This window comes from Oratosquilla oratoria, chromosome 5 (genome assembly GCF_046742065.1).
Source record: "Oratosquilla oratoria isolate Oo_2021 chromosome 5, ASM4674206v1, whole genome shotgun sequence".
NCBI classification, from domain to species: domain Eukaryota; kingdom Metazoa; phylum Arthropoda; class Malacostraca; order Stomatopoda; family Squillidae; genus Oratosquilla; species Oratosquilla oratoria.
This window is the reverse complement of record NC_134781.1, coordinates 20569314-20596813: the sequence shown is the minus strand read 5'-3', so window position 1 is coordinate 20596813 and position 27500 is coordinate 20569314. Positions and strand designations below refer to the sequence as shown.

Genomic DNA, 27500 nt, shown 5'->3' with positions numbered 1-27500 from the left:
AATAAATAAATAAATAATAATAAAATAAAATATAAGTAATTCTGCCCGTGACAAGTTTTAATATTCTGCCTACTCGGGAAACAACGAGGGTATTTTCTATACACGCACACAATATAATATATATCCTTTTCTTTTTCATGGCTGCTTTCCGGCGATTCCACTCAGCTTAAAGAATCCCCCAAGGAGTTCGAGTTCCCGGTCCCACGTTTTTTTTTTTTTTTTTTCCAAAACACAAAACTGATCTCCCGAACTCTCGTAAATAACCTGGAGATCGCCGCTAACGACCAGGCCGCCGGGAACCACTTCACTGTCCACCTTAGTTAAAAGCTGCCGGAACAAGCTGTCATTACCATCACTGCTTTCCACTCTCAGGATTCCTGCGCAGTCGACGTCCGTCGCGAGAAGAGTTCGAACCTCGCAATAGCAACTTCGATGTTCTCTGACATGAATAAAATCGCCTGGCGACAGACGAACGTAGCCTAAAGGTCATCATATTAAGACAACAGGGCAGGACTCGCAGTAATGTATTTAAATTGGGCAAATTTAGATTTAAGAAGGAAATAGGCAAGATTTGGTTTACTAATAGGGTGGTCAACGAATGGAACAGACTTAGTAACCATGTAGTGAGCGCTGAAACTATCAGTTGTTTGAAGAAACGGTTAGACAACTTTATGGATTGGGATGACAGGTGGTAATGGACATGGAACTGCCTAGTGTAGGCCTCATGGTCTCTTGCAGTCTCCTTCATTCGTATGTCCTTAATGCCCCCTTCGCACGGGTCACCTCCCCATACTGAAGCCCGTCTGGCGTTTGGTAAGGAACCAACGCCAGGAGGCGCTGAGTAGCTGCGGCCAAAGCCGTCACCTTCGCTCTGTTGTGCGCTTGGACTGTTGCGGCAGGTCACAGACATTCCTGGAAATCGGAGGAGTGCGGGACTCGAACCCGTGATTAATCTAATGTGAGACCAGCACGCTTCCGATCACGTTACCAGTGCCATGAAATTATTTCAGCCCTGGGCGGGATTCGAACCCGGACCGCCGTAGTGTCAAAGAAGGAGCTGACGGAATTTTAATACCTTGTTCTCGACTGAGGAATGCATTGAGGTCAGACGAGTGAAGGGTAAGTTTCTGCCTGTTAAAAGAGTAAACCAACCCATCTCAGCTGATATAAAACACGTTTTGGAACGACTATTTCACATATTATATATATATATATATATATATATATATATATTCTGATGTCAAAATAAATCATATCCATTCCTGTTCTACAGTGTTCTACTCCGGCGACTTCCTTTAGTATGTCGTTCTTGAAAATCAAAAGACGAGAGAATTTATCGTCCGGTCACAGTGGCAGGCACGATCTTAGATTGTAAATCTTAAGGCGGTTTGTGCCACGTGGTTGTAGGCATGCAAGCTGGTATGCGCTCACACACACACACACACACACACACACACACACACACACACACACACAGAGATATCTATATATATATATATATATATATATATATATATATATACACGGAGATGAAACGGCAGTGTATCTTTAAGGCTAGAGTATGATGCTTCATCCAGAACTAGAAGTGTCCACTTCTTGGTTCTAGATAACTCCATACTCAACCCATAATTTTTCACTGCCATCCCATCATATTCTGTTAATCTTCACGGACCCACACGTACACACTCATATATATATATATATATATATATATATATATATATATATAATGTATGTGTGCATGTGTGTGCGTGTGTGTGTGTGTGTGTTTGTGTGTGTCTGTGGGTAATCATAATAAAATAACGCATAAAAAAACTTTTCTTTTCGCATCCATATTAAAAAAGTCTTAAGCAGCTAAAGGAGAGAACAACCCTGACTGGACACAAAGAGTCATGATGATACTAGATTACATAGACATATATATATATATATATATATATATATATATATATATATATATATATATATATATATGCAAGCAATCACATCACCATAATACAAAAATGCAAATTAACCACAAGAGAAGGGAAACTTGTAGACAGTAAGTACTTTCGTATATTACATCTTTAGTCTGAAGATGTAATACACAGAAGTACTTACTGTCTACAAGTTTCCCTTCTCCTGTGGTTAATTTGGATATATTTATATATATATATATATATATATATATATATATATATATATATATATATATATGCGTGGATATGGACCACGCCGAGGGAGCGTACCCCATTTACAATACTGGGGGTAGGCGGGATACAGAGATACAAATGATAAAAGATAATCGTTATCATTATAGTCGCCCATCACCATATCGGCCAACCTGACTCCTCGGGCAACAACTCACAATAAGCCCGTCAGAGTCTCACGAGCCCGACTGCACTTGTAATAAGCCCGTCATGGGATTTCAAAAGCCCGATTTCGACGACCGGGCTCGGCCGCGACCCAACGGGCCGGCTGCGATTCGCCGCCCGCTCAATAAGAAGGCAGGCCCGTCTCGCCATAGAGCAAATAATAAAGTAATATCGGGTCTTGTTCCGCTGATTTGGGCGGGCAGGGAGCGGTTACCGACAATACTGTGTGTGTGTGTGTGTGTGTGTGTGTGTGTGTGTGTGTGTGTGTGTGTGTGAGAGAGAGAGAGAGAGCAGACTTCAAACAAGAAGCTTTCACCTTCACAACGGGAGGACAACCCCCAAAATCAGTAATCTCAATAATCGAAATGACATACCTTCCGATAATGCGCCAGCAACATTGGGAGTATCGTAGCTCTTCTTTGTACACGGCCAGCGTCAATGCAACCCGCCCCGGTCGCGCCCTCCCATTTGACGAGACCCCGGCAACAATGGGAAATTGGACCCCATTTTTCTCCCCCTTGCAATAATGTGGCCAAGATTCTCACTTCCCCCCCGCCCCCCACCTCCACCTTTACCCTCTGAACAAGAAAAAAATTACACAGAACCATGGGATCTGTCGCTCAATACACACACACAGACACGGCTCCCCAGACACAGAAATGAGGCAGACTCTTTGGACGTGGATTCTAGTCGGGCCGTGACTCGTTACAGACACAATGGAAGCCACCAACCCGCAAAGGGGGTGTGGGGGGGCGCCACGCCCCACAGCGACACCCAATCACATCGCGGCGAGGGAGTGAGCTAGCAAATGGACGCACAGTCCACCATTCTGCGTTCTTCGAGCTTCTTGCTTACCCTTCGAGTGATTTCAAGATGGCCAGGTCCCTCAAGGGCCTCAATACAAACAATAACAATTCAATCAATAGCTAACTTGAATCAATAACAGAACTACAAAATTTCTTCTGGCGTTAGAATGGTATCGCTAACAGCAAGAGTTCCCGATCTGTCTTCTCATGTATCCTGTGCTTATGCGATGCTGTTTGTCAACCTCCAGGAGATCGCTTCAACACTGAATAAAATAGCTTTGCACTCACTAAATCCAACTAGTTTTCTGTTAAGCACTTGTGAAGCACCGTTTCCCTTCTCTAGGGGTCCACGAGCCCCTAATAAACCCACTGACCTAAATTTAGACATAATAAAACTAGCAAAGTTCGCCACAGCAACGAGAGGTTAAATGCCGACCAGTTATTTTTTCTATTATAACAGCTAGTCCCGAAGTGACTATGACTGTCGCCAGGCGATTTTATTCAGATATTGACCTGGCGAATATCAGATAATGTCTACAGGGCGTGAGGGTCGTACACCGGACTGTAGCGGTTCTCATCAAGTTGAATATTTTGATCTAGCTGCCGTCAGGCGATTTTATTACAACTCAAACCAATTCTACAAAGAATGGACTAAGATATATTAGCACTGTAAGCTTCACAGAACACTCGACTACTTCCGTGTCATTCAGTCCTCGCCTCGTATCGAAACACAAAAATAAAAATAAAACAAATACGATAAAAAAAAAATATATATATATAGCGAACACACAAATAAAAAAAATAATAATGATACAGCCCTAGCACTGGTGATGAAAATAAAATACTCACTCTAGGTATTCTATTTGGGTTCACGCTGGACGAATTTACTTAATCGAGGGAATGATTATGCACAACTCCACTAAGTCCTCAACAAATATCCGACATAAACGTTTGTTGACAAAGGGAAGGGGATAATAGGAAGGAGCGAGCGAGTTTGCGAGCGAAAGGGAGGGGGGGGGCATGAAAAAAAAAGAGACAGGGAGAGCAAGGAAGAGAGAGAGAGAGAGAGAGAGAGAGAGAGAGAGATAGAGGCCTAGACAAACACTCACGTCACGTGCAACAACTCCCAGCAAACTGGCCTACGTGAACAGACAGACGGAGGGAGGAACTGTACATAGGCCGCCCCCCCCCCCGGGGGCGGGGAGGGGGATGTTGAACTGGGGGGACAGAGGACCCTACTAATGTTTATAAAACGCGCTAATGGGGCACCCCGAGTCTACAGGTGCTCTGTCATGTCCCCCTCTCTCCCTCGTCCCCACACGTGTAATCGTTATGGTAAGGAATTATGTATTCTGCCCCTATTAATCGATCCTGGTGCTGATGGCCTCGGCTCTCCTACGCGTTACATGAGTAGTACGATCTAAACATATAGTTCCTTCGCAAGACAGAACATTTTATTGAAAATAAAGAAATACATACAAAAACTGAATACAACATATATACATATATATATATATATGTATATATATATACACATACACACAACGTATCAATTTCTGCACGCATGCCTCCTCGAGTTTCTCGACGCTGATGGTTTAGAATTAAAGTGAATTGTGAGTGATAAATGTAAAACTGCTCACTAGAACCCATTCAGTGTTGTACATATATATATATATATATATATATATATATATATATATATATATATATATATATATATATATATGTGAGTAGTAGGGTGGTGAGTTTAAACGCCAAGAACCCGCTGAAGTTTTATTGTTAACGTTTCGTCCAACTAGGACTTCTTCTTCAGAAGTCCTAGTTGGACGAGACGTCAGCAATAAAACTTCAACGGATTGTTGGCGCTTAAATTCACCACCCTACCACTCATTCTGTCTTCACGCCTCAACATATATATATATATATACATACACACACACACATATATATATACAAAATAAATGAAAATAAATAAACTACAAGAAATATAAATAAAAATACACAAAAAATCCAGTGACGCACAAACCAAGAATACTAAACAGCCACACTACTTTGGTGTTCACATCCAAACGAATCTTACAGTTTCTAACTATGCTACAGTCCCTGAGGGAAGTTTGTTCCTTTCTTCATATAATGGAGGGAGCCCTGGGGGGGGGGGGCAACGGAACTTCGATCAGGAGCCCATTTAGGCCGGGCCACGCCTTCTTCTTCCCTTCGCTAGCCTCGTGCTTACTGCATATTCTAGAACAGCTGTTTCCAAACTACCTTATATGACGCCTCATTTTTACACACACACACACACACACACACACATATATATAGGCATTCTGATAGGTTGACGTAAGTGGATTAGGAAACACAGGAGTCTTAGTCCGAGTTTATTCCTGAAACTAGTCAGGAATAAACTCGGACTAAGACTCCTGTGTTTCCTCTCCACTTACGTCATATATATATATATATATATATATATATATATATATACACACATACATATATGATTACATATACTAATTATATGATATATAGAAAACGGATTGGGGTGAATGACAAAATTATATTTTGCATATATGCAACGTCAGATACTTGTCCTTGGAATTATTTCATCATTCTTATCAAACTATTTTCGAGCAGATGACTTGGCGCCCCACCCTTGTATCTTCTCGCGCTTCCTTGGGTATTCCTGTGAATGTCCCCATTCGCCGTTTATTTCTATTTATACTCATTATCAACATAACATAGTTGCACCTTCGTTTACTCATCCCCCCATTCGCTGCGACGGTAGTGTTACTGTCCCTTCCCCTGAAAATCTGAAGTATTTGCTGAAACTTACTGAAATGGTTTTGGACGATCCTGACGCGCTGCCTCCGGCGACTACTCCCAAGGATTTAATTCTTTTCCATTTTACCCTACCTGGCCTTGAAGAAGAAGAAGAAGAAGAAAAAAAAAAAAAAAAAAAAAAAAAAATACGGAACGAGCCTAAGAGGAAGACCTAAAATGAGATGTATGGGTTCTGAAGGATGTTTTGGACGTTGGAAGAATGTCAGGCAATGAGAAGAGTTTCAATGAAATAGTGACTCCCATACCGCCTTCAAAAGTTCCCCACTCCAACTCGGCTTCTTCTTCTTTGTATGGAGTATGCTTCTCATGTCTGGAGTGACTCGCCTCACTCACTGATTTTGAGCAGTTATCAGAGCTGGGCGCGTTACCACTGGACAGGTAGTGCGTTACCAAAAAACCTGCGTATACATACTGCGTACGTGTATATACATATACACATACGCAGTAACGCGGACCGCTCTTAGGAAATTACAATCGGTAACGCACCAGATTTTTCGGTAACGCACTACCTGTCCGGCGGTAACGCGCCCAGCTCTTCAAGTTAGGATCCAAATCTTTATCAACACTTTTATTCTTGCTGGTGAACTTCAGCCTCTCCATGTCCACCGCCATATTGCATATTCAGCTTCGTTCTACCATTATTTCCATGGTCACTGTTCTTCAGAACTCTGTAACTGCGCGCCTCCCTTCCTTGGAAGACCACGCATAATTAAATTACCTGAAACCATTTCGCCTACAAAGGATTACAAAGGCGGAGCATGCCGACAGGAGACCTTTTGGTCCATATCAAGGTCGGATGCGAAATACATAATAATGATAAATAAATGAATAAATAAAAAATATAATAAAGTAAATAAAAAAAATGCATAGGCATAGTTAAATAATAAACAAACAGGTAAATAGTAAATAATAATAAATTCACATATAATAAATGAGAATCAAGCAAATAATAATAAACAAACAGACAAATAACAAAAATAAACTTTGGGTAAATAATAATAAATAAATGCATAGGTATAGTGAAATAATAAACACATAGATAAATAGTAAATAATAATAATAGATTCACATATAACTAATAATAAATGAGAATCAAGCATATAATAATAATAAACCAACAGACAAATAACAACAAAACAAACTTTGGGTAATTACTTTTCGCATGTCAATCAATCCGCTCTTTCGTTCCTTTCACTGGGAGGTTGTGTAATTCTCTTCCTCCCGATAGTACGTGAATGACTTAGACTCTTTCGAAAGAAGGCAACCTGAAGACACTTTCTATACACTGGCGCTCGACGTCGAATTAGTGTTTTTTTTTTCTGGAGCGCCTCTCTGCGGGCATCTAAATTGAGCATTTTTTCTACTCAGTCATTCTTCGTAATAAATACTAAATATTCACAAGACACTACGTTTACATTCAGGTTTAACATACAAGTAATCTGTCTCCTTCCCTCGCTCTCCTTCTCGAACGAGTGTGCGCGTTTGTAGTTGGGGGCTGGTTGAGTAAAGCAGCAACGACTGCAACAGCACTGTAGAGAGAAGGCAAACGCAGAGTATGGGATCCAATATATTTAACGTTACGCCCAGCAGGGCTTCTTCAGAAATAACCTGCTGGGCGAAATGTCAAATATACTGGATCCCATACTCTGCGTTTGGCCTCTCTCCTTGACGGCTGGTTGTTGGAAGCTGGCCGAGGGAGGGCTGGGCTGGCCGTGTGTATATGCGAGGGTGCTCTTCGATGACAGAGACTGAAAGACCTAATTGGAGCGAATGACAAAAGACCGACAACTCAGCGCGAAGGAGCCATTTCCTGCCCGCCCGACCGCCTGCCCAGGAGCAAGGGCGGCCGCGGCGGACGTCGGCAGCTCCTGGTCGATTTTCTTCGTGGGGGAAAACGAGCCAGACAACCATCCGCATTTTCATTTTTTATGTATTTACTTGTTTGTGTAACTACTTAATCATAAAAACAAGAAATAAAATAATCATGTAAAATATAAACTATATATATATATATATATATATATGATGAACCACCTTCATCAACTTGTCATAATGTACCAACATATATATATATATATATATAAGCAGTTTAAAAACAATAAACAAGTATTCACTTATTTTACCACTTAATCATAAAAATAAGAAATAAAATAATTAAATACAATAAAAACAATATATAAAAACGTTTAAAAGCAATAAACAAGTATTTACTTGTTTAACTACTTAATCATAAAAATAAGAAATAGAATAAAAACATATATAAACACAATAAACAAGTAAATAAAACAATAATAAAAGAAAACAAAATAATAATAAATAAACAATAACATTACCAATAATAAAAATAATAATAATAACAATAATAATAATAATAAAACAAAGTCTAGCAATCCACTAGTCTGACTTCCTTCTGGGCTGGCTTAGCAAACATCCACTACTTCCAACTTTGCCCTTTGCAACACTGAGCCTCCGGTACCTTATCAACCCTAAACAAGTTTCCAAACCCATTAAGGGCCAAAAGAGCATCTGGAACCTTTATTCAACCTAACCTAACGCCAAAATATTTCCTTCATATAAAAGAACCTTTGTCGAGTCTTGATTTGAACATTTTTGACGTCGCCAGGTGACCTTGCTTGACCCAAATTTGACCCTCCATGGTGTTAAAACCTACTCCTTTCCCTTCTTCCCCCTCGCCCAGGGGTAGCCATAACAACTGCCATTTCCAGTTCCACGCGGGTAATCTGGGTGATCACATAAACATACTGCCAATCACTCACACACACTTCTGCCATTTCAACCCTCTTGATCCTCCGTGGGAGTGGAAGGGGTGGAGGGGAGGTTTAACCTTGGTTGAATAAAATCACCTGGCGACAGGCAAAATAAACTCAATGATAACGAGAGGAGACACATCGAACAAAATCGAAACTTCTCTACGAACCTTACTATGTTCGCTTCGAACGTGTATTTTCTTTTTAACGAGCGTTCAGTCTAAGACCTGGACTGAAAGCACTGGATGAATATATTAGGATGAAACACACACACACACACACACACAAAGATAGCGTATGTGTATGGGTGTTAATGTGTCTGAATGTGTGCATGTGTGTGTGTGTGTGTGTGTGTGTGTGTGTGTGTGTGTGTGTGTGTGTGTGTGTGTGTGTGTGTGTGTGTGCAAGGGCACTGATACACGAACATAGGTGCGTGTAATGATGGCAGAGTCTCTCCAAAGGTTAAAACGGTCTGTGGATGAGTGTGTGGATGAGTGTGTGGATGAGTGTGGATGTGGTGGACAAAGTCCGTGGATAGAAGGGGCCCTGGGCCCCTTGTCTTGGCGGCGGCCGTGGGGCCCTCAGGGTTTGCTGCTGCCGACCTGTAATTTGGCTGTAATGACAACCGCTCCTCCACTCGGCAGTTCCATCCCACCCCGACTCCACCCCACCCCCGCCCACCCCTTCTCACCCAACCCCTACCCTTTCCCTCTCTACCCAACGCTTCTCTCTAACTTGTCCTGACACTAGATATCTCTTTACACACACACACATATATATATATATATATATGTATAAATATGTATATTATATATATATGTATATGTATATATATTATATATATATACTGTATATATATATATATATATATATATATATATATATTATATATATATATAAGTGCTTCTGGTACCCAGAATTTTCTAGATTCGGAACATTTCGTTCCTAATATTGGAGATCTATGCATTTCAGATGTTTTCATTGTGTGCAGAACATGGCACGCCTTCCACACTTCCAAGATCTCCCCCATGATCTTCCTTTCCGACCCCCGAGACTTCTGCTGTCAACCCAGATACCAGAAGGACCAATCCCACCTCCAGGTACCAAATGATCAATCCTACTTTCGAGTACCGCAGCCGACTCCCACTCCTCCCACCCTCTCCTCCTCTCTCCAAACCTTCGACCCAAGTCATCTCGAGCAACCGTTTCCGATGCCCATCACGGTGCAACGAACCCTAATTCGATCGTTTCATCTTATACTCCCCAGTGTAATCTACAGTGCTGATCACGAGTATATTTCATCATGATCATTATCGATACTGGTAGAAGTAGCAGCAGAAGCAGCGTCATCATTATTATTATCATTTCTATTATCATCATTATTATTATCACTATTATTATTATTACCATTATTACTATTGTCATTATTATCATTCACTGCATATGGTGTTCCAAGTAAGAAGCACGAGATTCACACACAACACGTCAGACTCTCCCTTGTTTCTTCACCTAAAACAGCGTTTCTCAACCAGGGTTCCCCGGAACCCTAAGGTTTCGCAAAAGGTCCCTAAAGGTTCCGCGAGAACAAGTGAGATAAGCTAATGCACTTTTGATTTTTGATTTAAATTCATATACGTAATATAATTAAACAAGCACGACATATTCTTGGTGATTGTAATAATATAGACATCATCCTATCTAACCTATTATTACGATGAAAATAAAATGAGAAAGATTTTTTTTTTTTTTTGCGCAGGGGTTCCTTGAGACATCCAATTTATTTTAAAGGTTACGCAAGGGTAAAAATGTTGAGAAACGCTGACTTACAGTAACACCAAATCACCAATCCTCCTTCCTGACAACACTCCACCTTTCCCCATACACCATCCATCACCATTACCACCCCGTGCTCACCATTCCCACCACCGTGACCACTTTGAGGCCGATGACAGCACAGCTGTGAGATGACTGCGCTCCTTCCAGTTCTCCTTTGGCCGTCACCGTCGTGTCAACGAGCCATTTGTCTTAGTACTGTGGTTAAACGGGCGCACACAAACAAACACACACACACACATACAAACATACATGTGTGTACATATGCTATACACAAGACAAATCCAAAACATGGCTACTCGCACGTGCTAGTGTATAAACACACACACACGCACACAACGCTAACATATGCACACACAAATGTAGACACATGTAAGAACCCATTAAGTACACACAAAGGCGAGCGCGTACACATGTACTGTACAACACATTCCTGAAGACTTTCCCACCGTTGCTTGGGAAGAGCACCCCCCCCTCCCCCCCCGGTGCCCCGAAAGCCGTCTCTGCCGCCGCTGTTGTCGTCTAGGCGACGTCGGCGACAAACCGCTCGCCGAGTTAGAACATAAGAATGAAGGAGACTGCAAGGGACCATGAGGCCTACACTAGGCAGTTCCATGTCCATGACCACCTGTCATCCCAATCCATGAAGTTGTCTAACCGTTTCTTAAAACAACCGATAGTTTCAGCGCTCACTATCTGGTTCCCAAGTCTGTTCCATTCGTTGACCATCCTATTAGTAAACCAATTCTTGCCTATTTCCTTTCTAAATCTAAATTAGCCCAGTTGAAATCCATCACAGCGAGTCCTGCCCTGCTGTCTTAATATGATGACCTTGTTTGCGTCACCCTTGTTAAAGCCTTTGGTCCACTTGAATACCTCTATTAAATAACTCCGCACTTTGGAAACAGGTCACGGGGAAGAGGGATGGGGAGGGGGGAAGACGAAAGAGCTACACAAGAGAGAAATGAGGAGAGGAAGGAAAAGAGGGGAGAGATAGGGAGAGAGGATAGGAAAGAGAGTGACGGGCAGAATGAAGGAGAGCGAAAGTGGGACGGAAGGAAAGTGGAAAGAGAAAGAGAGAGAGAGAGAGAGAGAGAGAGAGAGTATAAAGGATTCCGGGAGGAAGGAGGAAGGATAAAGATGGGAGAGAAAAGAGGGAAGGAGGAAAGAAAAGGCAAGGGAAATGAAGAAGGCATGGTAAGGAGAAGGGAAGGGGAGGTAAGGAGAAGTAAGGGAAGGAGAAGGGAAGGGGAGGTAAGGAGAAGTAAGGGAAGGAGAAGGGAAGGGCAAGGAAAACGAAGAAGGGAAGAAGACAAGGGAAGGAGAAGGAAAGAAGGGAAGAAAGAAAGGAGAAGGGAAGGAGAAGGAAAGATATGGATATGGTGTGGTGCGGGGTGGAGAGGATCGGAGTCGAGAAAGTTGAATTTGTGTGTGGGGGAACAATCAACCCAAACTTCATTAGGTTTGATGCCCGACAAGCCGATACCATACCATTACCACCACCACCACCATCGTCTTCCTCCTCGTCCTTGGCCCAACATAGTTTGCGGCAAGACATACGAGGGCTTCCATCACACCGTGGTGGGTAATTATGGAACTCCATGCTTGGTCACATGAGGACTTGCGTCCTGACCCTGATCCTACTTATCGTGCACCTCAATGGGCTATTTTGTTTGTTCTATCTTATTGTCAGTGTGTTTCCGTATGGCTTTCATCTCCTTATCTATTCTCTTATTATTATTATTATTATCACTATTTTACTGTCAGTTTTCTTGTGTTTTTTATCTACTTGTGTATTCTATTATCATCATAATCACTATTTTACTGTCATTGTGTTTTCTTATGGTTTTAATCAACTTATCTATTCTTATTATTAAATAGTTATTATTACTGTCACTATTATTATTACTATTATTACATTTATTTTGGCATTCGTTCTCCTTATTTACCGCTGTTACCTTTCGTATTACTCCGACGTTTTTGGAAATATTCTCCTTGACCTTCGGCCCAAGTTCATACAATAATCTGCTCAAACTATAGCAAATATTTCATTTCGAACCTCATAGTTCTTACTTTTTTCTCATCGCTTTGGATAATGTGTGTGTGTGTGTGTGTGTGTGTGTGTGTGTGTGTGTGTGTGTGTTCGGGTACACAGGCTGTATCGTTTCCCCATGGGGTAGCCCGATGGTCCTGCATTGGTAGCCAAGTATGAACCTTCGCGCTGGTGGGTTCAGATAATAAAATTATATATTAGGACGCCTTTCTTGGGAGGACACAATTACATAAAAGTGAAGGAGACTGCAAGAGACCACAAGGCCTACACTAGGCAGTTCCATGTCCATTACCACCTGTCATTCCCATCCATAAAGTTGTCTAACCGTTTCATAAAACAACTGATATTTTCAGCGCTCACTACATGGTTACTAAGTCTCATTCGTTTATCACCCTATTAGCAAACCAAATCTTGCCCATTTCCTTCTTAAATCTAAATTTGTCCAATTTAAATCCATTAATGCGAGTCCTGCCCTGTTGTCTTAATATGATGACCTTGTTTGCGTCACCCTTGTTAAAGCCTTTGATCCACTTGATCACCCCTATTATATCACCCCGCACTGCATCTTTCCAGAAAGTAAGTTAAGGTGCCTAAGCCTCTCTTCGTAAAGTAAATTTCTGAGCTCATGTATCATTTTGGTCATTCTCCTCTGTACTGATCTACTTAGTCTCTTCCAGTCTCTGCCTGCACGCAATTCATAATTTCAATGGTCCAATATGTTTTTGGTCGTACTGTGTATCGATTACATTAATTCGGTTTAAAAATAATTTTGATGTAGTTTTCATAGCAAATCTTTGGACTAGCAATGATCATTCAAGATAAAAAGTATATAGAGTATACATATTCTTCTCTCTTCCCCGCCCTCTTCTCTCTCTCTCTCTTTCCCCCAGCAATGTAATACTGTATATAGGCCAGCCTACCTTGAATGGATTCCAAAGTTGGTGTGATCAGAATACATGTACAACTCTGAATCTCCCTCTCTCTCTCTCCTCTTCCGTCTCCTGTCCTTACAGGTTTCCCCGCATTTCCTCTCTTTACTCTCTTTACCCCGGCCTCTCTCCTAAGCCTACATCCCACGTGAGCCGCCCGCCGAAGACCTCTCCGCTTGTTACCAATAATTCGCCTCGATAATCCCCGGGTGATTCCCAACTTCCCTCCGTAATTATGACAAGTGTCTCCTCCCGTGACGTCACGGGTCCGCTGGCGAGCGCCGGGAGCGACAGCCGCCGGCAGCCCCCATCCGACCTGCCCGTTTCCAGCCCCGGTAATGACGGATTTCCACACACTATAGGGCAATCGTAATAACAACCCACCGTTTCTCGTTCTCTCGCCGGCTCGTTCACTCTCTGCTTACGCACGCACACATGCACACACAATATCATACCGTATGTAGGCCATGTGGGAGAGAGAGAGAGAGGGAGAGATAGAGGAAAGGGGGAGAGATGTAAATAGAGGGAGACAAAAAGAAAATAATATTGGGTGGGGGTGATGGGACCTATAGGAAAAAAGGTAAATTGCACAAAAAAAGGGGGGGGGGTTCCTGAAAGTGTTTATGAGAGAGAACGAAAGAGACCGTGATGAAAGAAACGAGGCAAGTTGAGGAAGAGAGACAAGGGAGGGGAGTGAGAGAACACGAGGGGCAATATAGGAAGCAGAGAGGTGGGAGCGAGGGAGGAAACGAAGGTGAGGGAGTGAGGGAGTAAGGGAGTGAAGACGGAGGAGTAGGTGTGGAGTGCGCGAGAGCACATGAGGAGTGACAGACAAATTGCAGGACAAGGGCCAACCCACAATCACGACGACGGCCAAGACAGATGGGCTGTGCGGCGCAGCGCCTGCGCGGCGCAGGCCACACCTGCACACAGACACATGTCTGCACTCGAGGTGTACTTCTCTCCACTCGTGTGTACTTCAGTGGTTCGTGTCTTCTTATGATGGTGGAGGACGTTGAGAGGGAGAGAAACCATTTGATTCCGCCTATGTGTACTGCAGTGGTTGATGGATCTGTAGAAGGCGTAAGACTATATCTCTGGGGTCCTTGGTGTGGGAGAGAAGGTTCATTTGCTTCTACTTTATGAGAGAGAGAGAGAGAGAGAGAGAGAGAGAGAGAGAGAGAGAGAGAGAAAGAGAGAGATCATCGTAGAGAACGCCGGACAATTGTTTTTGTATGCAAAGTTATGACGAACCAAAATGAAGAATGTGTGTGTGTGTGTGTGTGTACGTGGGCGCGTGTGTGCACGTATGTGTGTATGTATCCGTCCCTTTTCACTTTAATTAGTATAATGTGAATGTTACACTATAACCCAAACATTCTTATGCAATCAACTCCCTCCCTCCCTTTTTACAATTTCCCTCCTCCCAACATCTTCCTTTCTTCTCAATTCCCAGTGGATAAACATGCGAGACTAGAATCATCTACATTTCGCCAAACCCAATAACGAAACCTTACCCTCGGTAGCTTGGCGAAATACCTATACTACGGCAGTTTGGCGAAATGCAATTTGGCAAACTAGTGTTACCCTCAGAATGGTCAAGTCGGGTTCTAATGGCCGCCAGTTCGATCCCTGGCGACGGACACCGATTCCGCAGAACAAGTGGTCTATACCTACTCTTTACAAGGATCATTCTTTACTAAAATCTAAGATCGCTTAACAATCCTGAACTCTAAGATCGCTTATCAAGTCCTGAAATCTAAGATCGCTTATCAATCCTGAAATCTAAGATCGCTTAACAATCCTGAAATCTAAGATCGCTTAACAATCCTGAAATCTAAGATCGCTTAACAATCCTGAAATCTAAGATCGCTTAACAATCCTGAAATCTAAGATAGCTTAACAATCCCGAGATACCTGAGAACACCAATTCCACTCTAGCCTCGATCATTTCCCTCTGCCCGTACCGTAGTTTTCACAGGAAGTAAATATTTCTCCTTCCTAAATGAGAGGAACTCACGCTAGTAACTCACTAAAATATTATCAAAATGTTCCTCCTCTTCCTCGTCTTCATTCCGCTCCTCCTCCTCTTCTTGCCTCAAGGCATTCCCATCCAGAAACTGACTCTTGTGGCACTCCACTAAAAACTTTGTGTGTGTGTGTGTGTGTGTGTGTGTGTGTGTATGCTTAATTCATCATGGTCTTGGATTACGAGTTGGACTCGTGATCAACAGCTATTTCCCTTCCGGGAGAGAGCTCAGAGCTCACACACGACCAATCTATGGGTAATGCTCTGACCTTACACGCACACACACACACCCAACTCCTCGCCCACGAGTTGGAGTAACGACCCGATACTGAAATTATTTCAGCCCTGTGTGTGTTTGTGTGTGTGTGTGTGTGTGTGTGTGTGTGTGTGTGTGCGCGCGCGCATGTGTGTAATAATCGTTTTTTTTTTCTTCACGTTGCTGCATGTCTTAAATTCAATTAACTCCAACTCCGTGATCGAATTTCGAAAACTGTCACGGACACGAGACCACGCCAAATCCATCATCTTCGCAAAATATGTGTTGTACACGCTACCCTATATTTCTCGAACATAAATGAAATACTTTCGAAAAAAAATTCACATACCTGACCTACTTCACTCTAAACCTCTCTTTCATTCAGCGATGAAGTAGTTCTTGGACCGGAGGAATCGAAGTGGGTGTTTTTAATGTCGTCTCAAATGTCATTCCCATGGAGGTACTCGGATAGGTTATTGCGGGGGCGTGGGGTGCGGTTACCCAGAAAGGCATCCCGAAAACAATAACACCAATAATAGTACTTTGCACTGGATGTAATTTACGAAAGCGCTCTCCTCCGTTTAGCTTCTATTTCCTAGTGGTCACGCTTGCATAATTGAACACAAGTTACCAGTGTTTCTTATTAGCACACACACACACACACACACACACACACACAAATATATATATATATATATATATATATATATATATATATATATATATATATATATATATATATATATATATATATATAATGTGCAAATAGGACTCCGGGGTACAAGCAGAGTGGGGCAGAGAATCTTTCAAGGACAACCGAGGTGTCCCTGCTAACCTCAGTGGTCTCCGTGAGGAAACTTACCTCTTCTTCGTCGAGAGGATGACTTTGTTTATTTTGTTCTATCTAACGCCAACAGAACAGAAGGGCCAGTGTAAATAACCTCAAATAACCCAATACCACATATAAACAACTTGTGATTTTGTTCTTAATAACAGGAGATTTCATTCGGCTGAGAGGAGCCTCGCGGTCCCTTTGAGGGCGAGCACCGAGGTTACACTTCAGCCTTGCTGAAGGCCATGGCAGAGAGAACTACTACTCGAAGACGAGCAGTGAAATACGACCACAGCCTTGACGAAGGCCGATGTCATGCAACACCACCTCCAGGTCTCGTGGTCAAGTCATGACTCTGCCGTCGTAGGAACAGATCTTTGTCGGGTTCTCCAAACCAGGAATCCAATTGGGGTCCAATTGCTGTCCCCTTGGGGTCCCCTGGCAAAGAGCGGCCCGGGTCGATGCAATCACCCCCCCCCCTCTCTCTCTCTCTCTCGGTATGTTATCGTTATCTGTTACTAAAGTGACCTTCTCCAGTATATTTTCGCTTTGCATGTACACATATCTTTCTGTAGAACAAGTGTGAGTAAATCCAAGTATCTTCCAAGGAATCCATACTAAGATAGATAGATAGATAGAGAGAGGTGGGGGGGGAGAAGGAAGGGAGGAAGGAAGGGAGGGAGGGAGGGAGGGAGGGGGAGAGAAAGAGAGAGAGGAATATTCTACCTCCTCCTGACCACCACAACTTCCACCCATGACACTAAATTACACAACGTCTTCGCCTGTTGGAGGCGGATCGCTGTTGGGCCCGATCCCGGGCGCTCGGGCCGTCGCCATCCACGAAGAATCGGAGTAAACAAACAAGTCTCGCGAGTTAGCGAATCTCGGAACGACATATCGTTGACGTTCTCCGTCCTACGGTTTAATGTGAACATGGCAGCGGCGGACCCGTGGTCCGTTGGGGTTCTGTCTGTCTTCGCAGCCGATGAAGACGTTAGAAGAAGAAGAAAGGAAGAAGAGAAAGAAGAAGAAGAGGAAGAAGAAGAATGAGAAGAAGAGTTTCCTTTTAAACATTATTGTGTATTCAAAAACGTATAATCCAGATCTGTATATCACGACAAACCTTGCTACGGCCTATAAGGATGGCAAACCAAACCAGCCCCAGCCCGACAGACATCCTGACACTTTTATTCAGCCGAATCAACGACTCTGGCAACGAGGTGCTGACAGACGAGCTGACTTTCCCAACCACGACCGGCGGTGCAGAGTGAAACAAAAACGCAGCGAGCTCCTCACCTCATCCCGAGAACCTTGGGCGCTAAGCCAATAGAGTCGTCGCATTTCAAACCCCGCCCGTCGTAACGGTTTCCTGTCATTCAAATCCGACCAGACGGGCGAGTCCGCCAACCGACAGGCAGCTTTTAAACTTTCAAAAACGGTCTGCTGTACTCTTGCGGACGACCGGATCTGGCCCTTGATGCATCAAAATATGCAAATGTATTTTAGGTCCACACACACACACACACAAACACATACACGACTCGGTGGCGCGGTTGCTAGAGTCCCAGACTGTCAGTATGGCGGTACCGGCGGTACCTGGTTCGAATCCTGCCCAGGGCTGAAATTATTTCAGTATCGCTGCGCTTCGAGTCGTTACTCCAACTCTCGTGGGCGGGGAGTTGGGTGTGTGTATGCAAGGTCATAGCATTACCCATAGATCGGTCATACGAGCTCTGAGCTCTCTTCCAGGAGGGAAATAGCTGTCGATCACGAGTCCAACACGTGATCCAAAGACCAAGGTGAATCACACACACACATCACTCACCTATTCGAGTGTCACATTTTCACTCAAAGGGGTCTCGATCGATCAATATCCCATTCAGGACTGTGGTCGTCCATTTGGCTGCACAGAAATCATCTGCCGCAACAAAAATATTTACAAGGTACCAATGCTATGGAACACCGAACATATTTTTCTGTTTAACTCAAGGCAATTTACTCACTTGTAAGATTCTGGAAAGAGTCAAGTCTTCGGGTTTCCTCCATATGGGGGTCCTCCTTACATAGAAGAAGAAGAAGAAGAAGAAGAAGAAGAAGAAGGAGGAGGAGGAGGAGGAGGAGGAGGAGGAGGAGGAGGAGGAGGAGGAGGAGGAAGAAGAAGAAGAAGAAGAAGAAGAAGAAGAAGAAGAAGAAGAAGAAGAAGAAGAAGAAGAAGAAGAAGAAAAAAAAAGGCTACTTCTACACGGCATTCCTCATTTGGGTTTGGGGGTAAAGGAAGTGACCTGCCAAGCTCTTACATCTATTTCTTTAATTAATTTTTCCCAAACCAGAGCCGCATGCCACATATTTCGACTGGAAGCGACACACGGCAGCTAAGAATCTGCGTCCTCCCTTGAACATTTTTCGATTCTTCGGGACACAATACTATTGGTCTCTGAAGCTTCTCCCCTCCCCGCCCTCCATTTTGACTATCCCGGCGGCCGCCAGTCGGTTTCATTCAGCCTTACTCATCTCAGGGTGGAGGGGGACAGGATCTCGTGCTAACGGGGCTACTGTGCAGACAGCTTAGCCATTAATCTACCATTTCCGTTCCGAATGTGTACGTCACCAGTGACAAGTGCTTTGTTGGCTGTGTCACAGCACACCCGCCCGGGCGTAATTCGACCTCCTCTGCTTTTGGCCTTCACGTCCTCTGTGCTGTGACGTAGGGTGGGATGAGGTCACGTCACACACACACACACACACACACACACACACACACACACACACACACACTGAGAAGATTATACTGTACAGGATTAGATATCAACCAACGGAGAACGAAAAGTCTCTATACAGGGCACTATAACCAGATGAGATTACTGGATACCACACGTACATGCGCATGCGCGCGCGCTCACACACACAAAGGATGGCGAGGGGTAAAAATATATATAAAGTGCACTGGGGGAAATATGGCAGAAGGGGTCCCCAACATCTGTCAAACTATACATTATATACAGTGTGTGTGTGTGTGTGTGTGTGTGTGTGTGTGTGTGCGCGACAGCACATGGAAATATACTTGTCATATCCTTTTTCTGTGTTGCATGGCTATACTTTCAGCTGAAATGCAAGTCCCTTCTAAACAATTTGTATATAAATGTTTTTAATTACCAGTTAGAAATATTTCATAAACGGCCATCTTGCAAGACCTATTTGGTGTGTGTGTGTGTGTGTGTGTGTGTGTGTGTGTGTGTGTGTGTGTGTGTGTGTATTTACCTAGTTGTATTTTGCGGGAAGGGGAGCTACGCTCGTGGTGTCCCGCCTTTGTATCTCGCAGTGTCTAGTTTGCTCTTAAACTCATGAATGGTTTTTGCGCAGACTATTTCATTGTCCAGTTTGTTCCAAGTGTCCACCACTATGTGGAAAACTGTTGTTCTTCAGATCTCTTCAGTAGCTATTTTTTTTCTTCTTTCCATGTCCTCTTGTGCTTCTCCTGTCCCAGTTTAATAAGTCCTCTCTATCGAGTGTGTGTGTGTGTGTGTGTGTGTGTGTGTGTGTGTGTGTGTGTGTGTGTGTGTGTGTATTCTGTGGTTACGAATAAACCACCCAAAACGAGGTCGCCACTCTTTACACGCGTTAAGATAACGCAAATAACATCATCACCATCACTTCGTAAACACCATTAACACAGCGTGTGACTGCACATAAGTGTAGAAGCGCTGGTAGACTACCTCCCAACACGAGAGGTTCTCGAACTCTACTGCTTGGTGGCGCACTAATGACGTTATCTTGGAATCTGACGGTGCATCAACTTTAGTCAGTGTGTAGTGTAATTTTGCTACCTATTCCATTGACACACAAATACACATTTGGCATAATGTTAACACAAACATGCGCGTGTAATAATTCTAGTAGTAATAATAATAACAATAATAAATTTAAACACACGTATCTACCCATAAAAATGACCCGGCACACTTTAGGATACTCGCGGCGCACATTTTGAGAATCATTGCATTGCCATCTCGCCAGGAACGTGACCGAGTTCGACATAAGAGCATATGAATGAAGGAGACTGTAAGAGACCATGAGGTCTACACTAGGCAGTTCCATGTCTATTAGCACCTGTCATGCGCTAAAGACCTACCTGGTGGCCTTGTTTTCGTCCATCAGCCTCTCCTTCTCGTCGGGCGGCATGTCGGCCAGTTTGAGTTCGTAGACGCCCGAGAACGGGATGAGCATCGCCCCGGGGTCGTTGGCATCTATCCACTCCTTGATCTTCAACAGCCTGTCGAGCAAGAGAAAAAGAGGACAATTGTTATAACATAGTAACTGATGGCGATGCCTAGGTTATTTCTAAATAATATTTCTTGTCTTGATTTTCGCCCACTGGAAGCTCAAAGTGGTGGAAAGTGTCTTTGGTGTATGTATGTATGTGAAGTTCTTCGAAATGGGCATCGGAGAGGATCTTCGCCAGGTTAATGAAAACAAACTAGTCGGTCTAACAAAAAGTTAATGTCAAAACATGCATACATAACAGAATAACATTTTTGCCGAACCACATTAAAACGAAGAAATAAAAATGAATCAACTAGAACACTATACAAAAAATAAAATAAAATAAAATAGAAACCAACATGAACCGTCATCAATGTGTTCTGAATAATGGAAAAAATAATAACAAAATAAAATAAATAAAATAAAAAATAAAAAATAATAATAATGATACAAACCATCTATTTAGATTCATCAATGTCATCTTGGAATACAAATTTTCGCGATTTATTTGGGCATTAATTTTTGACAAACAAATTTGGACTGTGTACAGAGTCCCTTCCAAGGGGTCGCTCAGGCCAAGGTCTAGACAAGAACAGGTCACCTCACGTCGGACTGAAAACTAACGACATGACGTCATGAGGAGGCTGCCCCGAGTCACAGGAATGAACCACTGTGAACATACAACTCTTTGTGACGTCACATCGCTAGTTTCCCTTTCGCGAAGCGAACCAACCTGTTCTTGTTTCGACTTTGAAAGAGGCGCCGTCATCATCGTAATTGGGACACGATTTTCGCTCCAATACGGCCAAGGGCAGTGTCAATGACATACATCCAATAGCAAGGCCACAATAAACATCACTCAAAGTGTATGTGTATGTGTATGTATGTGTGTGTGTGTGTGTGTGGTGTGTGTTGTAGCAGTAGTGGTAATTAGTAGCAGGCATGTGTCCTTTGTTTTATTACAATTATCACATCATTATCTTTATTATTATCATTATTGACCTCCTCCTGTATTCTATTGCGAAGAACCATGGTATGTTTTGACAAGGCCATCCCGCTTACAAGGGGGAAAAGGCCATTAGTACATACAATTGGTTCATATCATTATATGCCTTGGACGCAACCACCACACAGATGACATCATCATACACTGCCTACACTCGTAGCTCCACAAACGTCTTCAATGAATAATTTAAAGGGGTAAATCGGTGGTCGTGAACAGTTTACTTGCGGCAGCGGGTCATCATTAAAAAAAAAAAAAAAAAAAAAAAAAAAAAAATAATAATAATAATAATAAATAAATCGTGACCTGAGGTAAAAAACAGCTGTCGCCAGGCGATTTTATCCAGCTGGAAGAAGTGCCACGAAGACCTTGGCACCAGAGGTCACAATCAATAACTCTTATTCAAACGACCGGTAATGGCTCCGTTCCTGCCGCATCGAGTATTCCCTTTCGAGTCCCCCAAACTCAGTCTTAGGCACTTCCGACGCAGTCAAGTTCCCATTTCGCCAAACCCCCTTGGGTTAGCTTAGATTGGCGAAAATGAAAATTTGGCCAAATCCTTTTGGCGTATGGGAATGTCACGTTCCCATTTTGTGAAACGCAGTCTAGAGATATGGGTATGATTTACGCCCATTTTGGCAAAAACTTGGCGAAATGGGAATGACTCGTCAAGTGGCACAACTTACGTACCGGGTGGCACTTGTCCTTTCATTGTTCCTGTCGCCACTCTATTTCATTCATCTCTGTGGCACCTAACTCATTAATGAAACAAATGATGACACCGTTTCCTCACGTGAACGAGATTAATACAGGCTATAACCAAACTAAGCTTAAAGTATCTTTCATTGCAGCGCAAGGAATATGTAATATTATATATATATATATACATATGTATATACACACTGAATTGAACACCACAGCATTTTCACAGTTATTAATTTTCTTCTTAATATTTTCAAGTTTCCTCACTAAAGTTCTATTATTGGGGGGATGAGCGAAAACGAACTTTCCAAAGTTCTCCATTTTAATATTTGACGTTTCGACTACATAGAGTCATTATCAAGTTACAAGAACAGTTAACATAAGAACATAAGAAATAAAGGAGACTGCAAAAGACCATAAGGCCTACACTAGGCAGCTCCGTATCCATCACCACCTGTCATCCCCATCCATAAAGTTGTCTAATCGTTTTTTAAAACAACTGATAGTTTCAGCGCTTACTACATGGTTACTAAGTTTATTCCATTCATCGACCACCCTATTAGTAAACCAATTCTTGCCTATTTCCTTCTTAAATCTAAATTTGTCCAGTTTGTACCCATTACTGCGAGTCCTGCCCTGTTGTTTTATTATGATGACCTTGTTTGCATCACCCTTGTTATAGCCTTTGATCCACTTGAACACTTCTATTAGATCACCCCGCACTCTGCGTCTTTCCAGAGAGTGTAAGTTCAGGTGCCCAAGCCCCTCCTCGCAAGGCAAATTTCCGAGTCCCCGCATCACCTTGGTCACTCCTCCCTGCACCGATTCCAATGAATTTACGTCCACTCCGCAGGACGGAGACCAAAACTGCACCGCATAGTCAAGGATGGGTCTAACTATCGCTAGGTAGAGTTTAATAATTACCTCTGCACTTCTATTCGTTACCGTCCTAGCAATGAAACCTAATGCACTGTTAGCTTTATTTCTGGCGCTAATACACTGCTTCCTGGTTTTAAGGTCCGGACTCACCAGAACTCCCAAGTCCCTCTCGCACTCAGATTTTTCTAAAAACGTGTTATCTAAGTTGTATCTATTTTCGGGGTTGTGGAGCCCTACGTTTAACACGCTACACTTAGAGATATTGAAGTTCATTTGCCACTTCACCGACCATGTTAACAGCTTATTAAGGTCATCCTGCAGAATCTGGGCGTCGTCTCCTGACCTAATTAGGCGTCCTATTTTAGTGTCGTCCGCAAACTTACTAACATCACTATTTAACCCTTCGTCCAAGTCGTTTATATACATAATGAACAATAAGGGACCCAAAACCGAGCCCTGGGGAACCCCGCTAGTAACATTGCCCCACCTAGATTTTATTCCATTTATGGTGACCCGTTGCTTTCTGTTACTAATCCAAGCTCTAATCCATTCTAACACTTTTCCTCCTATGCCATGGGCTTTGATTTTATTTAGTAGTCTCTGGTGTGGCACTTTGTCGAACGCTTTGCTAAAGTCAAGGTAAATAACATCGTAATTTTCATTGTTGTCTGCCGCCTTATATACCTTAGTGTAAAAGGATAGAAGATTAGTCACACATGACTTACCCTTGGAGAAACCATGCTGTGAAACACGAATTAAATTATGCCCTTCAATGTGTTCTCTGAGTCTATTTACTATTATTGATTCAAGCATTTTTCCTATAACCGATGTCAAACTGATTGGCCTGTAGTTGCATATAGACGATCTATCTCCCTTCTTAAAAACAGGAACAACGTTTGCCTGCCTCCAAGCAGTTGGAACAGAACCAGTATCTACCGGAAAAAATAGAATGCTACACTCTTAGGTCAAGCTTGACCTAAGAGTGTAGCATTCTATTTTTTCCTGTGACCATGTAACGTATCTGTAGATTGTGTTGCCTTAACTGTTCTTGTAACTTGATAATGACTCTATGTAGTCGAAACGTCAAATATTAAAATGGAGAACTTTGGAAAGTTCGTTTCCGCTCATCCCCCAATATTAGAACTTTAGTGAGGAAACTTGAAAATATTAAGAAGAAAATTAATAACTGTGAAAATGCTGTGGTGTTCAATTCAGTGTGTATAAAAGAAAACCTGCGCCCTAAGTATACAATATATATATATATATATATATATATATATATATATTTCAACAAGAACCCACTGTGCTGGATAAGAAATGAAATAGATGATATCCATATATTTCGATCATGGACTGTGATCCTCTTCAGTGGAATACGAAGAGGATCACAGTCCGTGATCGAAATATATGGATATCATCTATTTCATTTCTTCTTATCCAACACAGTGGGTTCTTGTTGAAATTTACGAATGTGTTACATTACTTTATACACACACACACACACACAGGAACCCACAGTCGGAGAAAGAATAAACTTCGAGTAAAGAATAATCCTATATTTCGGCTATCAACTGTAGCCCTCTTCAGGAAAGTACATAAGATAGAGAACAGAGGGGACTTATAAACTACAGTAAGAAGAGATGTGGACAGTTGACCTCACCTCTCTTCTTACTGTAGTTTATAAGTCCCCTCTGTTCTCTATCTTATGTACTTTCCTGAAGAGGGCTACAGTTGATAGCCGAAATATAGGATTATTCTTTATTCGAAGTTTATTCTTTCTCCGACTGTAGGTTCCTGTGTGTCATTTACAAATGTGCTACTACATTTCTATTTATATATATATATATATATATATATAAAAGAATAAATACACAAATAAAACACTAATACTTTCAACAATACAAAAACAAATAAATAAATAAAAAATAGAAGAAAAAAAAATCGTGAACATTTCCCCCCTTCAAAAAAGAGATTACTAAGCAACGCGAAATTCTTCCGAACTCTCAATCATTTCTTTTTTTGCTTGAAAGTCGGAAATAGCGGGTTTTAAGTTCACTGGTTTATTAATGGGGCGCAGCGACCCCCAGCATTACATACTTTCGGTGTGATATACGGTGTCAGCAAAGGTGCCAATGTTACTTGCAATCCTAAAACATGGTCGGTAAAGTTAATAATTTCTTTTTCAATGTGTCTGACTGCCTCCTTGGATCCTAGACGAAATTTTCTTTATATATATATATATATATATATATATATATATATATATATATATATGTGTGTGTGTGTGTGTGTGTGTGTGTGTGTGTGTAGAACACTGAATGGGTCCCAGTGAATTGAGATACTATCATAGCGGAGATGGGTTGAACGCAAATTTTCGTGTATGTGTATGTAACTCGAGCATACAAATATATAAGAAAAGTTGCGCTCAAATTGTATCTCTCTTGATGGAGCAATCGGTTAAGTCACTACAGCACTTGTCACGTGCTAGCCGGGTTCGAGTCCTTGGCCGTACCACGTTTCAATATCTGCATGTTGGCCTCCACGGGTCTCCCGGTGTTGATGACTTAGAATTGAAGTGCATTGTGGTTGATGTATATATATATATATATATGTGTGTGTGTGTGTGTGTGTATTTTATTTGCATTTATTATTCCTGGGTCAATAGCGCGCCGAAGCAGAATCACAGTGGCAAAACAACTAAGGAGGGTCGTACAAAGAAGGCATAAAAACGATAAAACTACACAATTACAAAATACAGCTATAAACAAATAAAAAATATATAATTAAAATAACTACTATAAACTACAAAATTCTTTGAATGAATGTTACTTTCAAACAATACAAATTAATAGAAATCGCCAGAAGGGCTGTCAAAACATAAATTGCACGAAACTGGTGCAGTCAATACTCCACATGTTCAAGAGAATGAAGGGTGAGTTTGGCTATGTGTTGCAGAAGCTTTGGAACTTGTGTCTAATGAGCCCCAGGTGTGTGTGTGTGTGTGTGTGTGTGTGTGTGTGTGTGTGCCTGTGTGGTCTTTCAACGCGAATTTAAAGCACAACTTGTAGCATGGTTTTTTCTTAGTTTCAGGGGGAGGGTTGTCCTTCAGCTAAAAGAAAAATTAGGTCAGGAAACGGCCGCTGCTTCATGGTAACGAGTGTAAGATGTTCTACGAGATCATATTATTAACCCATTCAACTCCGATGACAAGATGTCTTGTCATTTGGTCAAATAAAACAAAAAATCATAAAACACCAAAATGTTTGATCAAACAACAGAAAAATATGACGTCAGTCCTCTGACAAATCTTGTCATCGGAGTTTAATGGGTTAAATAAAAAGCTATGTATATATAGGTTCACATCAATACATTGAATACTCGCATATATGTTCGCTTGAATCTTTCCTTCAGTATGGGATATTGCCAGCATATTATATACATATATACATATACATATATATATATATGCAGTCATTATTTTAAGAATTTTTGCGATGCCCCTACGGACCAGACTCACGCAGCATTCCATTACGGGAGGAGACTAATATCCTCCCTTGTATATCTCCTTTACGATTATCACTCCACCTCTTCGGAGTTTGAGACTCTACTTTCCTTTAAGCCTCACTTACACGGGCAAGTTGAGAGGCAAGTCAAGTGTGCAAGTTACTTGCCGTGTGTAAACATCTACTTGACAAAAAGATTGAGCGACCTGACCAATTTTCTTTGTAACTTACACGTCTGACTTGCCTCTCAACTTGCCCCGTGTAAACGAGGTTTTACCCAGATACTTGATCCGATTAAAGTAAAACCACCTCAGTGAGGAGGTTACGGTAATTTCGATCGAACTCTGAAGCCGAGAAATCTTATTCGGATGAAAAAGTGACTTTAAAGCAAAACGGTTAGTAAGGCAATTTTATTGTCATCATTATCATCGATATCATTAATTGTTACACGTGCG

The 27500-nt window shown here is 42.1% G+C and overlaps 1 protein-coding gene across 2 annotated transcripts in view; it reads right to left on the bottom strand.

Moving 5' to 3' along the window:
- Positions 1–27500, bottom strand: part of LOC143025392 (obg-like ATPase 1) — an 89276-nt gene that overhangs the window by 17179 nt on the left and 44597 nt on the right. For both annotated transcript variants that reach the window (XM_076184982.1, XM_076184983.1), the window contains exon 8: positions 20828–20968. In XM_076184982.1, the coding sequence (XP_076041097.1) occupies positions 20828–20968 (141 nt within the window). The remainder of the gene's footprint in view (positions 1–20827; positions 20969–27500) is intronic.